Source organism: Protopterus annectens, chromosome 2.part0 (assembly GCF_019279795.1).
Source record: "Protopterus annectens isolate FY-2018-M chromosome 2.part0, PAN1.0, whole genome shotgun sequence".
Classification (NCBI taxonomy): Eukaryota; Metazoa; Chordata; order Ceratodontiformes; family Protopteridae; genus Protopterus; species Protopterus annectens.
Window position 1 is genome coordinate 1102168766 of NC_056728.1, and position 15827 is coordinate 1102184592.

A 15827-nucleotide genomic window follows, 5' to 3' on the forward strand; every position below is an offset into this window, starting at 1 on the left:
ACTTTATATTGTATATTATATAACTTTAATCAGGCCTGTAGGTTTAGCTGTATTTCCAAATATTGTTCCCAATTATTCTTCATTTGTTGGATTACATTACTCTCTCTCTGTCTCTCTTGCAGTATCTGATATGTATAAGATATCAAGTGTTTCCCTAATTTCTTAACCAGTCTAGATCCATTAATCCATTTTTATTACAAGTGGCCATTCCTTCTCTAGTAATGACCAAATCCTCGTACTTTGCAATCTCCTCCTCAATCCAGTATACTCAGAGGTATATCTAGAGTTCGAATGAAAAAGTCTATGAGCCTCCTCCCTCTCCATTACCTGATCCTGCTTAATTATCTGCGACCAATATGCTATGTAATATTTAAAGTTTTGTATCTGCTAGGTACTGTATGCCATTCTTTGTCCACTATTGCTCCTCCTGTGGATAAAATTGCCAATATCCATGTTTTTAATTCCTTATTTAAAAGTAACTGGCTCATGTCACTGCTTAAAATATCTAGTGAGTTGGCGCCCTATCCTTTCTGTATCAGCAGTCCAAAATAAATGTAACATATCCTGTCTGTACATCTCTGGGTATTTTTCACCAATTATTTCCTTCTACTTAGAGCAATACCACCATTCTAGTATTTAGGGTACAATCCAAACTGTACTGCCTTTAGGTATTTCTCTATATCTCTGACTCCCAGTCCCCTTTTTCTTTGAGAAGTGTCACTTTATCCCAGGCCAAGGGCATCTTTCATCCAGTCATGTAATTTTCTTATCACTTCTTTCCTTGGCATTGTCCCAAAGGCCTGACCCACATATAATATGGAAGAGAGAACATACCAAAGCAAAACCTTTAACTTCTGATGTAGGGTTATTCCCAATATCCTCCATCTCTGTAGATTAAGCTTATCTTTGTCCATTATCTGCTTGTAAGTTGATGTCAGTGAGTTCCCATATTTTTGCTTTAATCTAACATCCAAATATTTCATTTTCTTGCCCCCCATAAATTTTATAGATTTTCCTGAGCAAGTTCTCAACTAAAGTTTATTCTCGGTGCCTTAATTTTTTGCTTATTGATTTTCAGGCCAGAAAGCTCACCAAATTCTCCCAGCATTTTGAACAAAACTGCAAGATACATGTCTGTGTGCAATAGTAACAATATAATGTCATCTGCAAATAAGGCTGTTTATAAAGCTATATAACCATATCTATATCTTCTAAACCTAAATCATCTCACTGGAGCAGCTAGAGGTTCCATGTACAATGCAAACAACAAGGAAGAGAATGGGCATCCCTGTCTCGTTTCTCTAGTTATTTCAGTCTCATTAGACAAAGAGACTGCTATCTTTACCTGAGCACAGGTTCAGTGATGTATTCATAGGTTCATAGGTAGGTACTAGGCTATTGGCCCTAGGGCCTATATAAGCCTAGCCAAAAAAATGTACCCTGGCTATCACCACACAAGAAAATTATTTTCCTGTGCTCCTGTCGAGCAGAGCCACAGAGGTGATCCCCGGGGTGAATTTCCCATTTCCCAGCCAGTCATCAAGATTTTTCTTGAAGAGTGCTAATGAGGAGCTTTGTTTGATATAGATAGGTAGTTTGTTCCAGAGTATGGGAAGTCTCTGGGACAGACATTTATCCCTCCAGCATGTTCTGTTTATTGTAGTGACAAGGTTGAGGTCCCTAGAGCATGCAGCTTGGAGGGATTGGGATTTCTTTAAATGGAGTATGTCCAACAGCTCTGGGTTTATCAGAGCTTTGTATGTTAGGCAGAGATCGCCTCTGAGTAGGAGATATGTGACGGAGTAAAGCTGGAGTTTTTTGAGATGGTCTGCCTAGGGCATCTGTTTGAGGCCGGTAATCCTCTTTGTGAGGTATTTCTACAGTCTTTCCAGTTGTTGTAGATGTCTTCTGAGGTACATACCAAAAGGGGCGTTGTACTCTATAATGGGTCTAATGAGTGACGAGTAGAGGGGAACAATGACCTCTTTTTTTCCTGGGTGAGAAATCTTTTGTGATGAGGTGTGCCACGTAGAAGGATTTCCTGACTACTGTGGAGATGTGATTATCAAAGGAGAGACTACTGTCCACCTGTGTCCCAAGGTCTCTTATCACACTTTCGGTGTTACGTAGACTACCACCTATGTGGTAGCTCATGGGTAGAGAGTTTTTACCAAAGGTGATGACAATGCACTTTTTCGCATTGAGCTTGAGGCCATGGCTTTGACATTAGGCATCTGTCTCTGTGAGGCCCTTTTGTAGGATGTCCACATCATTAGGAGTTTCGATTATGGCTCCTAGTTTGTAGTCATCTGTGAACTTCATTAGCCAAAGACCTTCTGTGTTAGCCTGTACTTCAGAAAAGCAGATACCAAACAGGAGAGGACCCAGGACTGAACCCTGTGGTACTCCACTTGTCACTGGTTTGAAGTCGGATTTGGAGTCTGCTACTTTCGCAGTGTGGGTTCTGTCAGTGAGCCAGTTGGCAACCCATCTTGTGACATTGGGATTTATACCTAGTTTAGTGAGTTTATCTATAATTCCAGAGTGGGGGATGGTGCCAGAAGCCTTGGCGAGATCTAGATAGGCTGTGTGAACCACCTTACCCTTGTCTATGGCTTTGGTGACTGCTTCAAAGAAGTCTATCAGGTTTAGGAGACATGCTCTGCCCTTTACAAACCCAAACTGGGTGAGGTCCAGAGTTTGGAGATTACCAATGTCTTTGTGTATAAGATCCATAATGCTACATTCCATGGCCTTGAAGACCAGGCTCATTAGGCTAATGGGGAGGTAGTCCTGAGGTCTGTGGTGGCTCCCCCTTTGTGGAGTGGGATAACCGTTGCTGTGTGCCATTCAGTGGGCACAAAGCCTGAGGTGGAGCTATGATTGAACATGGTGCTTAGGTGGGTTGCCATTTCATTCTGCAGTTTGTGTCGAACGCAGCTTGGGATGTTGTCAGGTCCTGTGGATGCTGTGTTCTTGGCTTTGGAGAGTGTTGTTTTTACCTGTGCAGTCGTGATTACAGGGACTTTGCATTCTTCTGGTATAGAGATGGGCCCTTTAGGGGATAAGAGGGGGGGTAAAGTTAGCACTGAACCTGTCTGCCAGGATGTTGGCAATATCAGTTGGTTCTGTATATTTAGTGCCATTGTGCTGTAACTCAGAGCAGATCTGAGTGCTTTCATTGAGATTCTTGACATAGCTGTAGAATGCTCCGTGGTTGTCTTTATAATCAGTGGTGATTTTGTTTTCATAACTAGCTTTGGAGGATTTTATGAGGGATCTCAGCTTCTTACTGAAACTGACCAGGGAGTTCCTCCAATCATGGGATTTTACTTTTTTACAACAGTTTCTTTCTTCTGTTGTAGAGTTTGTTTATAGCAGGAGACCACCAGATTGGCTTCCTTTTTTGGAGGATAGCATCTTGGTTCTGTCAGGAATAGCACGATGCATGCACTCGTGTAAGTGCTTATAAAGTGCATTTGTGTAGGATTCAGTAGTTGTACCTCTGTTGTCCATCTGTATGGGTGTCGTGAAGTTTGCCACTTCTGTCTTAAGAAGCATGAAGTTGGCTTTGGAGAAATTGTTTACGGTGGTTTCCCTAATGGGGGGTGGGGGCGGGATGTGGTTGTCTAGGTTGATTAGCTTGTGGTCGGATCTGACCAACAAGGAATTGACCTCTGGTGTGGAACACCAGTCGCCCATGTTGGTAATGACCAGGTCTAGGATATTGCTGCCCCTGGTGGGGGTGTACATAAGTTGATCCAAGGCATTGGAATTTATGAATTCCAGAAAATGTTGAGCAAAAGAGTTGGTACATGAGTAGTTTTCCCAGTCAATGGTGGGATAGTTGAAATCACCCATTATTATGATGTTGGGTTGTATCCTAATATTTTCCAGTGTATCAAGAATTGAGGAGTGGGAATCCTGGGGCATGGTGGGAGATCTGTAACAAGTTACAATTTGGATTGCGGTCTTGCCCAGAGTTAGTTGCAGTTGGATAATCTCGGATGCATTATGCTGAGCAACTAGCCTGGAGGTGTGGATATCCTTGATGAATATAGACATGCCTCCACCCTTAGTGTTTCGGGACCAGGTTAGGTGGCAGAAAGGTGTGGTATGAATTGTAGCCTGGTAATGCAGGGATGCTGTCTGTTTGTATTACCCCCTAACCTCTGATCAGATCTTCCAGGAAACCCATTATATTCAACACTCTGAAGAGGTATATTTTCTCCACTCTGTTGAATGGCTTTTCTGTATCCAAAGAAAGATAAACTAGCTTTTCTTCACACATCTGGGCATCCAGGATCAACAGTAATACCTTCATAGTATTATCTCCCATTTTTCTACCTTCCATAAAGCCACACAGATGTCTGTTAAGCATGGTTTTTATTTTAGACAGTCATGCTGCTTTAATACCCAGAAAAACCTTATTTGTCTATATGACTCTGGGCTATGTGGGTCTTTGCCCTCTATGTTTGGCTGCTAATATGCCTTTCCTCCTTATATATCTATACATATATATATATATATATATATATATATCTATACATATATATATATATATATATATATATAGATAGATATATATCTTGCCAAAGCTTGTCACATAGTGAATATGGTCTTATTGTCCTTACAGGCAGCTCAGGACTTCAGTTTCTGTGTGAGTTTGTACAAGGTATGTGGACTTGGATTTTTTTGCATGTCATTCTGTTTTACAGGTGCAGCGTCACTGGAATCTGGAATTGTCACAAAGCAACATTACTACTCTAGAGTGTTTTGGTCTGTTTTCCTGAGTGATTTGGTGTATGAGTCCTCACCTTGGGTTTTGGCATACCTGATGCTGGGGAAACATTTGTCCCTGATGTTGACAGCAGGTGCAGTTTAGAATAGTCTGTGGCCACAGTGCCACTGTCAGACATATGTGTACTGGGGTGGGGATATTATTCATTCCTTACACAGTACACATGTCATCCCTCATTCACAGTCACTGTTGTAAGACAGGATTTGGCTGACACAGCATTGTCGTCTACTGCACCTGGTGGTGCCTGTGAAAGTGGAGACAAAGGTAGGGCCAGTGCACAAGTTGCTGGTAATGTGTTGGTTCTTACCCGCACTTGAGTTGAGTGCCTTCATGGCTTATGGGCATGACAGTCATACAGGTGCAGGATGACAGCTGCAGAGCTGATCAGTGTGGTTCTTGGGCAGAGTGATGACATCAGAAATTATAACATTTTTGACAGGTGCTGTGGTGAGTTTATATCTTCCAGGTGTCTGTGCTAACTCATGCCATGGGCATCACCATTTTGTGGCCACTTCTCTTACACTTCCTGTGGAAAATAAGCTGTGGAATGGTCAGAGAACAGTCTAGGTCCCATAGCACCATGTCCTCCATGCCTATTACACTGTTAAGGGCACTATGGCCCACCACAGATGCATAAATAGTGGGGGATGTACATGCTGAACTTAGCCATAATCTAGCCTGCCATTCATTCTCCAGGGCACGCCATCCTTTGCTCCATATGCAGACCTTTCTAAAAGGGGTCACCATTCCCCCATGGACAGATAAGTACATGGTTAGTTCTCATACCTCCTGAGGATATCCTGGACCTGTCACAGAGAAACCAGCATGACTCAGCAACTTCTGTGCTCACCACCCTCACCAGGCTCTCTCTCTCTCTCACACACACACACACACACACACACACACACACACACACACACACACACACCATTATCCCCTGTCCCCCTCCACACAATACTCATTTCCAGTCCTCCCACTGTGACCCTCCCTGTCTGCGCATAGAGTAACAGTTGTGCCCTGCCCTCCTTGCTCTCCTCTGTTACATGGGTAGCTTGTGCCTGATGCATAACATGGGCAGTCTGTGCATGGTATAGCATGGCCTGGTTGTTGCAATGCGTGTATCATCATTACTTTTTATTATGTCTGATCTGTCCTATAGTAGTAAGCCAAGCACACCCTCTTAGCTATTACTTAGGCATACATTCCCCACCTCTACCTCTCATGGTCATCTGTTGCAGCCAAGCTTTCCACAAATTCCTCACCTTGCACCTCTTCTGCTGTTGACTCTGGCACATTCTCTCCTGCAGGGGAAATACCTTCCTGTGTCTGTTGGTGTGCCAACATGTTGTATAACATTGCACACATGGCTAATATCTTGTTGAATGTTTCTGGAACAGTCCATAGAACACCATTGTGGCAGGACCTTTGTTAGTCCATACAAACATTTGATGATGTTTTGGGTCAACAATAATGTGGTGCCATATGCATTCTGTGCCATAGTTTGTGGATTATTTATGGATGTCATTAAGGCATATGAAATATTGCCAGTAACATGTTCTTGAGTAAAACTACCTTGCACAAATCACTGATATAAGACACACATGTCAGATGTGAAACCTTGGGCGCAGTGCATGGGGAGTGCACTGACACATTGCAAATTATAATCTGTGCATTGCAGAACACCTGGGAGTTGACAAAGTTGATTCCGTTATGGTTGATATACCATTATCCATGCATCTCTGGGGGGAATCTGGATAGAAATGTGGGTGAATTTGATGGCACCAAGTACTTCAGTGCAGCAGCATATTTTATAAAACACCAGTAAGGTAGTGTTTCTCTGCTCTTTGGTATTTGTAAAACACATATTCTCCTCAGTGTGTGCTATAGCATGGGATCAAGAAACTACGATAGTACCTATGAAGCAGTTGCATAGGATACACCCACAGTGTCCCTAGTTGGTTGCTGGAAGATCGCTGTAGCAAAGATTGTCAACATGCATTGAGGTCCATAACAATGTGTATTTCTGACATCCTATGAGCCTACATGTGAGGGTGACGCTGGCACCTGGTGTTTCTGTCCACATGGTAGCAGTCCACTATTTCCTTGTCATGGAGGGGCTGAAATATTAGACATAGTCTGAGCCTTCTGCAGTGTGGAATGATAACAAAGATTCTTGTGGCTACTTGAAAAGTTTGAGGTTGATCTCAGACATGCACAATTCTGCAGTTGCTGCTGCAGCCCCTTTTAGTGAGGTCTTTATATCTTTTCATAGTAATTTCATGTTATATAGCAACACTGGCACTTGTGGCCCATGGTGCAAGTTTCTGGTATTTACTTCTGAATTTCAAAGAATAATTTTAAAGTTAAATATTTAAGTAGGGTACAGTTAGAACAATAATTCTGCAGAGCAAAACAGTTTGCTTTCTGCTGAGTGAAAGTATTGTTTTGTGAAAAAGGTGATGCAGACTATAAATTATTTAATGAAGATAAATAATAAGTATTTATTCTTGTTTTAAATATTTAGATATAGCTGGTTTTATATCCTCTATCTACCCACACTGGACTTTAGATATCCTGTACCATTTATCAGACAATGTAAGCTATTCATAAGATAAATAGGGCTTCACAAATAGAGTGCTTTTCCAGAAGTAGCTGCTTTCACATACAAACTGTCCCTCAGGGCTTGTTGCTATAAGGACTATTGTGACTAATCATACCCCTCAAAAGTCCAGAATTTTCCTTCACATTTTTGGCCTTTTCCTTGTAAAATTTGTTGTTTTCTTGACAGTCATTGAGGATTGAAGTAATTAAATAATGACATACATTTGAGTTTTAAACTTCTTGTCCTTAAGAAAATGCATACTGTTGCAGGATCTGTTAGTCTAGCAACTGTCTAAGTTTTTAAGAGCAATATTTATTCCCCAGTATACTGAAATCCTTCTAGGAGGAGATATACACCTTAATTCTGGTCCCACCTATCACACTGAACACAAGGTTAATTCTCTCCCATGCAATTCTGTAACCCAACAACAGCCAGTCCATAACCCTGGTGATTTAATTTTTGCTGCAGTGAATGTTAGAATTATAAGAATTAAAATTACTGAACTACGTACCTGGATTAGCCAATATAAGCCTGATGTTCCAATGACATGCATTTTGAGGATTTCTCCCCAGGCCTTTGGTGAAAATGGGCACTGTCCCAGTTGGACTTTGCCCTGCCCAACAGCCATACATCACCACATCCAATTTCACCTTCAAACCTGTGCCCACATCCTGTATAAAACTGCTCTTAAACCGTGCTCTTCTTCAGTTGATGACCTTCCAAATGAGTACCTAAAAATAGCAGCCAATAGTATTGCCTATCCTGTCTTAATCCTTATAAATAGGACAGTCTTTGAATCCCATGTTCTCTTTCTCTGGAAAAAGTCACACATTATCTCTCTGCACAAAAGAGGAAATTTGACAGACATTAACAACTTTAGACTTATAGCAATCTTATCTTCCCTCACCAAAATACTTGAAAAATGTATTGAAAAACAATTGCTAGACTATGTCCTGCAGGAAGAACTCCTATCCCTACACAACATGGCTTCCATCCTTCCCATAATACTACCACTGCCCTTCTAACCTATATAGATACTGGCAATAAAGCTAGTGATAGCAAACAAGTTTCTTCCTTATTTTTAGACTTGTCTAAAGCCTTAAACAATGTTTCTCACAGCAAATTTCTACTTCAAATGTTCCCAGTAGGTCTCTCTCAGCCCATCCTTCTGTGGTTCAAAAGCTACCTGTCCAATATATCAGTCAGTAAAATGGCACTCCACATTCTCTCCTTGCCTTCCGGTCACCACCTGTGTATCACAAGTCTCTATCCTTGGTCCCCTCCTCTTTAACATTTTCACTAACACCCTCTATACTTCCACACTACAGGCCACCCTAGTACAACATGCAGATGATTCCACTCTCATTTGCACATCTGATAACATGGTACACCTCCAAAAAATGACTCGGAAAGCTTTAACAACCACTGAAACATAGCTTCATAACTCACAACCCATGCTCAATCCAAAAAAGACCAAACTACTACTTTTTTTTCCTAAATCGCCCTCTCGTAAAAAACAAAAAAACTAAATTTAAAGTCTTCTGTAATGATAATACAACCATCAAAGTCACTTCTAATAGATAACACATAGATGTGATAGTGGATGATCATCTCAAATTTGACCTGCATATTCAAAGTTGTACAAGAAAAACTCATCAAAAACTAGGGATGCTCTCTCATCGATGCAACTAAAACTACACTTGCCACTTTGCCACTACTTATTTCATCCCCACTCTTCTTTATGGCTTTCTCATCCATACTAGTCTTCAGGCTTCACAAAATTTAAAAGATAAACAGTGTTATAAGAAAGTTGCTAAATTTGCAGCACAGACCCTTTCATAACCTATCACTATAAATCACTGAAAACCCTTAATTGAGTAGAAGTACCACATCAACTAACATAATACACAACTTCTTACCACCTATAAAATTATTCAGCATCTATCTGCCTGTCCAGCACCAAAAACATTCTACACAACTAAGTTCCCAGCTGTTCATTGCAATCCATTGACCAAACTCCTGTCTGTCTACAAACCTAGCAAATCTGCTGGGCATCGTCTGTACTCATACAAGGTTGCTTAGGCCTGGAATTCCTTACCTGTATCCATCAGGTCTTAGACCCTCCCTCCCATTTTTCAAAATGACTCTGAAAGACTTCCTAGCTAAAATCTGGCTCTGTTCTTGCTCAAAACCAGGGTAAGTTGTATCCCTAAATGTGACCAAGTACCTTTCCATTCCTTATACGGCCTTACTCTCCTTTTTTCACTTACTTCCCTACTGCTATCTAATTCTCTTCCCTGACTTTCTCTCTAAATATACTATAAGCCTGTTTTCCTTCAATTCATATTGCAGTTCCTATTTGCATTAGACTGACTAACCTTTAATTTCTCTATAAACTGCCTAAAATTTCTCTAAATATTAAATAATTGTCATATGCCTTTTTCTGATTAACACATATTTTTATATTATGTCTAATTTGTTATAATTATTTAAACTGCAGATGTATTTGTTTATTTTTGGAGGTTGTAAAATTGTTGCTCTTTAAATGTTTTGTAATAATTTGGAGCTTTTCTCCCTGGGCTGCAGCTGAAAATGGGCTTCTACCCAGTCATACTTTTCTTTTAAACAAATGTCAATAAATAAGTAAATATTTAAAATCTGTCCCTTATTTTGGGCTTTTATCATCCATTAGTTTGGGCTTTGTCCAGAATTCTTGGGTTAAGAGGTTGAGAGGTATGTGACTAATCAGCTGATATAAATTTTGTAGAAAAAACTGTAAGGAACCACCACGATACTGCATATAAAAAAAAAAAAAATTTAATAAAAACAGAAACGAGCGCTTTCATGCACCACCATGGCGCGCTTCATCAGGTTACAATAATTAGGTGAAAAACCATCCATTTTATACTAAAATACTCACAATTAAACAATTAAATCATTAAATAAACAAGTCAATTAAGTGGTTTAAAAGGACAGCTCTACATATGTGCTAAGCTTTTAAAAGGATGCTTTTTTACATTTCATATATGAGTATAATGCCTCTAAATAAGTACAAAAACAAATTGACTATCAAAATAAGTTTTAGCACCACTATAATAAAATTAACATAAACTCCATAGAAATAGCTAGAACTAATGTAACATGTAACAACACAAAACCAAAATAAAATCATGATGTCGCCTTCTTCTCCGAAGGTAAAACACATATCATTCAAATAGGTGTTAGAGAGAAGTATCTTATAAAAAATGATAAAAATTTTAATAAAATGATAAAACAATGAATTATAAACTTGATGTAAGTAGAATATATGAATTTAACAATAATTACAATATAGTGCATTATAATGAAATGATAAATGTAGTACTGTCTTGTATTAGTAATTATATGAATTAATAAAAATTATAAATAAATAAATAAATTGTGTTTATCTACCCCCTAACAAAGCTGGTCTAATACTAACTGCTTGGTTCAGACCTGGTTCGACATGTGACCTAAGATTAAAAATCCATTTCAATTCATGAAGTTCGAGGGACCCAATGGTATCTCCTTCTCTCATGTTGTTATACATGATTTGGATAACCCTAAACTTAAAGTGATGCTTAGGAAACTGATGGCAATGTTTAGCCAAAGCATTATTGATATTCTCCTTCCTTATATCATAGACATGATTATAAATGCGGTCCCTCAGCCTCCTTGAAGTCATCCCTACGTAGTAGGCATCACATAACTCACAAGTGGCTAGATAAATAACATTTTTCGAGTCACATGTCGCATAAAAGGTCGGTGTAAATGTTAAGGCCAATCCTGGTACTACAAATGACTGATTTTTAGATATAAACCTGCACATGTTACATTTAGTGCAGGGGTAGGTTCCTTTCTTATACAATGCTCTAATGTCCAATTTGGAGACATCCATTTTATCATTACATAATAATCTTTTAAGATTCAAGCTGTTAGTAAATCTGAACGTGGGTTTATTACCCACTATCTGTGCTATAATGGGATCAAGTAAAAGAATTTTCCAGTTATTCTTGATAACATTGGTGACATGATGTATATCATTAGTATACTTGATATTAAATGCTAAGTATGCTTCTTTATCATTTATATTTCTTAGACAACCACCTCTTTTAGTGTTTATGGGAGTCTGTAATATTGATGATATTAAGTCATTAACTAAGCCAGAGGGATAACCTCTGTTGATAAAACAAGTCTTTTGAAATTCAATCTGATTATGTAGATCATCTTCTTTACCACATAGTCGAGATGTTCTAATTATCTGCCCCTTGACCACATTACGAAATATGTAGCGAGGATGCATGCTATCAAAATGAAGGATAGCGTTCCTCCAGCAAGGCTTTCTGTATAAAGTTGTGGTGATGTTATTCATATCATCTTTATTAATAGTAATATCCAAAAAACTGATACTAGTACATGACTGCTCAAAGGTAAATTTTAAAAAAGAAGTGGTAGATTCCATGTAAGCGACAAACTCGTGCAAGGAGTCCAAATCATTGTTCCAAAATAAAAGAATGTCGTCTACAAAACGTCTATATAAAATAATGTTTTTAAATCTATCATTATTAAAAATGAACCTATTTTCCCATTGATGTATAACTAAATTTGCATATGCATTGGCACAGGGAGTGCCCATGGCTACTCCCCATGTCTGTGCATATGTATAGTCCCGAAACAAAAAGACATTGTTGTTTAATACTACATCTAGGAGGCTGCAAATTAACATCTGACTGGCATTGTCAAGTGTTCCATTACTATGTAGGAACTCCCTAATAGCTTCCAAACCATAGTCATTTGGAATACTTGTAAATAGGTTCTTGATATCTAAAGTAACTAGTAGAGTGTTCCTATACATATTACTACTTGTGGAGTCCAGTTTTAAATCATGCAGAAACCCTTAGGAATCTTTCAGTATAGTGGGTATTGCTTTAACTAAAGGACCCAATTTAGTTTGTATGTAATGGATGCAATTTCCGTTACCCAATGGGTGCCAGAAACTATTGGGCGTAATGGGGGAGGTAGCACCCCTTTATGCATCTTTGGGAGACCCTTAATTATGGGTATCAAGGGAGATTCAATTACCAAAAAGTCATATAGTTCCTTATCTATACAGCGGCACATAAGGAGATCATAAAAGACATCATGTACTTCTCTCACTATTGAAACAACTGCTGTTTTGTCTATACGCTTATAGGCAGTGTCATTATCTAGCATCGTTTGCATTAAATCAGTGTAAAAAGGGGTTTCCATTACGACTACCCCTCCACCTTTGTCAGCTGGTTTAAATGTAATCCCATTATTGTTACGTAAATTATCAAGACTTGATTTCAAATTGACATTCAAGTTATGGTACGTCCCCTTATGTTTTTTCTCTTTATAATAAATATAAAAGTCATGCTCACATGAGCGTACAAAGCAATCAACCATATTGGGTAAAGGAGGTAAAAATAAGCTTTTGCTTTTACATACATTAGTGGTGATATAAATTTTGCTTGAAATAAATGAGGATTCACAAATAGTTATTGTTTATTCTTTCCCAAATCTAGACTTTCTGACACATAGGTTGTCCACTAAAATTAAGCAGTTGCTACATAGGAGAAATCTGCACAAAAAACTATGTTGTTGATCACTACAACTTCGCTTGATGATGGGCTGCGAGAAAGATTGTTCAGATTGTAAGAGCAGTCTACATGTGGAAGAAGCTTCAGCAAAAATGATTTAGCTATTTTTTGCAGTTTTTCACCAGAATGAAGAGGCTTGCCTTAGGAAATGCATGCTGTGAACACAACTGGTTTACAAAACCTCTTGCTGGATTATGTAATGCTTTACTTAAATGACTGACTCTGTTTTTCAGATAAATAAGTTTTCTCTGGAATCCTGATTTTTATATATATATATATATAGACATAGCTGGTTTCACTTTTGTAGTCTGCCCCCAAAAGAAAACAGCTTGTGGTAAATCATACAGAGATTATCATTGTCACAAATACAATCTTGTTTAAATACATGATGTGTCTGTGTGTGTGTGTTTGTGTTTACATATAGAACCACACAGTTTTGTATGTCAGTTTTCCCCAGATGTAAGCTGCTTAACATAGTAGGTGTGTTCCTTTGATACTGATTATCTGATAGGAACTCCACTTCACGTAAATAAGGCCTTACAACACTTGTAGTAACTCAAAGCCTTCTGCTTAGAGCCATATCTGGTATCATTTGTTCACTTTATTACTTTAAATTATCCTCAGTCGGTTTGTCTTTTCTTCCATTAATTCTGTCTACTTTGGTGACAGAAACTTTTGCCACCTTCTTATTTCACTTAAGGAGAAACTGGTTCTTGAAATGTTGTTTAGCCTTTTGCAACACAAAATTATCAAACATTTTTTGCAATAGGTTCTTACATAAACGTATTGTACTGCTACACTTAGAGCGTTCGGGCCTTGCAGTGTGCTCAGGTCACTGTAATGATGGCCTTGGAACCTTTGACATTTGATTAAAACTGAGGAACCAGAGTATCTAAGTAACCAAATGAACAAATGTAACAGAACCCTTATGCTTGTATATTTTTACATTTGCTTGTTTATTTGTAATTTATATTTAAAAAAAGGATTTGTGAAAGAGGAGAACTCTTCGACCATTGTAACAGTTATAGAGCCTGTTAAGAAGTTTTCACATTTAATTCTACTTTTTCAACAGACGAAGATATTGATTATCTGACTGAAAGATCAATTGATGAAGTCTACTACCTATGGTGTTTAGCAGGTGGTGATTTGGAGAAGGAGCTTGTTAACAAGGAGATTATTCATTCAAAGCCTCCAATTTGTACACTTCCAGTGTAAGTAACTTACTCTTTAAGTTATGGGTATAATAACTGGCAAAGAATGCATGATTGATCACAGATGCCTATGCATTTTGCTGCAGAATATTTATGTTCTTGTTAGTAGCGATTAAATTGCTTTCAACAGTTAAGTACTGACCACCACATAATCTTAACCTTATTGGCCAATGAGGAAGAAGAAATCAGTCATTTGCCAAATTAGACCTGCTGCACATACTACATTGCCTTCTGCTTGAAGTCTTCTCAGAATGTTCTTGCACTTTGCTGTAGTGGGGTGTACTTCATTACAAGATGCTTCTTCATAGACTTCTTTTCACTGCCAGAGTTTTTACCAACATGTTAAGCATGATAAGAAAGACCCTCCTGCATCAAAACCTTCAGATGTTTCCCCTACCTCAATGACTGGTTATTGGTAGCCTACATTCACAATTTCCTTATAGTGGCATTAGCCTGGACTTTGCCATAGCTTCAGTTACTTTGTATTATTGTCAAGTGAAAGTAGCTCTCCCTTCCAGCATGGTAGTTTATTCCTTTCCTTTCACAGAGAGAGTTATGGACATAGTCCAGAGTAGTTCTCTCCTGTTTTTAAGAGTGCCCAGATGCTTAGGGCTCTGGCCTTCTGAATTAATTCATGTAGATAGGCTTAGGCTCATTTTCTGTCTCCTGGCACTTATAGTAATTTCACTTTATTTACACTTACCCTGGCCTTTTCTATATGCGTGTCCCCCTGGAATCAGTTTGCTGTTAGTGGCTGCAGTCTTGCTTCTTTTTATATTTTGTATTTGCTGTCATATCATAGATTGGTGGATCTTGATCTACAACCTGTTGAGACAGGGCTTCCCTTTTTCCCACCTTCCTTGACACAGTCAGTGATTTTGGGTGTGTCCCCAGAGGGTTGGGGTGCCAAATGTTTGCTCTGGTGTAGTTAAGGTAGTTAAAAGGTTTCCATATAATTCTTCTCAAACTGAGAGCTTTTCAATATTCTGTGGAAACTCTGCAGAAACCTGGCTTTCTCCTCATGGAATTGGTCATTCAGGTGGCAGTGTTGTACTTAAACTTGGTAGGGGGGATTTGCGCTTATCACTGTAACTTTGCTGGGGAAGCAGTCTTATGTGTAGAGATTGGCCACTAGCTGAAGTATTTTCTCTGTGGCATTTTCTGTTCTGTGACAATTCATATATTTTGCAGGACTTCTTAAATCACAGCTAAGTTATTTTAGTTAGGCTTTACTTTCATCAGAAAAGTGCAAAGTCTGTTTTTAAGAAGTAAGGCTATCTGTGATTCAACCATTTAGGTACCCAAGAGGTTACAGTGCTGCGTGGAATCTTCTTTTAACGTTTCTAACAGCAGAAGGAAGTGGGTGGCAGATATTTTTTCTTGGAACTGGAAGAAAGTTATTGTTTTTTCAGCATTTCTTCTCATTCTAATCGTAAAGTTTCATGCACATAGGTCATGACTTGTACCCCTTTTCCGTAGTGGTCAAGAAGAATTTGGTGCCAGGAGTTTCAAGTCTTCAAAGTAGTTTAACAAGTGATACAGTGACAAAGTGACACATCCTGTTGAATATTTGA

General features: G+C 38.7%; 1 protein-coding gene across 2 annotated transcripts in view; it reads left to right on the top strand.

The window, feature by feature from the left end:
• Positions 1–15827, top strand: part of TBCK (TBC1 domain containing kinase) — a 1512759-nt gene that overhangs the window by 574225 nt on the left and 922707 nt on the right. For both annotated transcript variants that reach the window (XM_044061297.1, XM_044061298.1), the window contains one exon: positions 14115–14253. In XM_044061297.1, coding sequence (XP_043917232.1) covers positions 14115–14253 — 139 coding nt within the window. The remainder of the gene's footprint in view (positions 1–14114; positions 14254–15827) is intronic.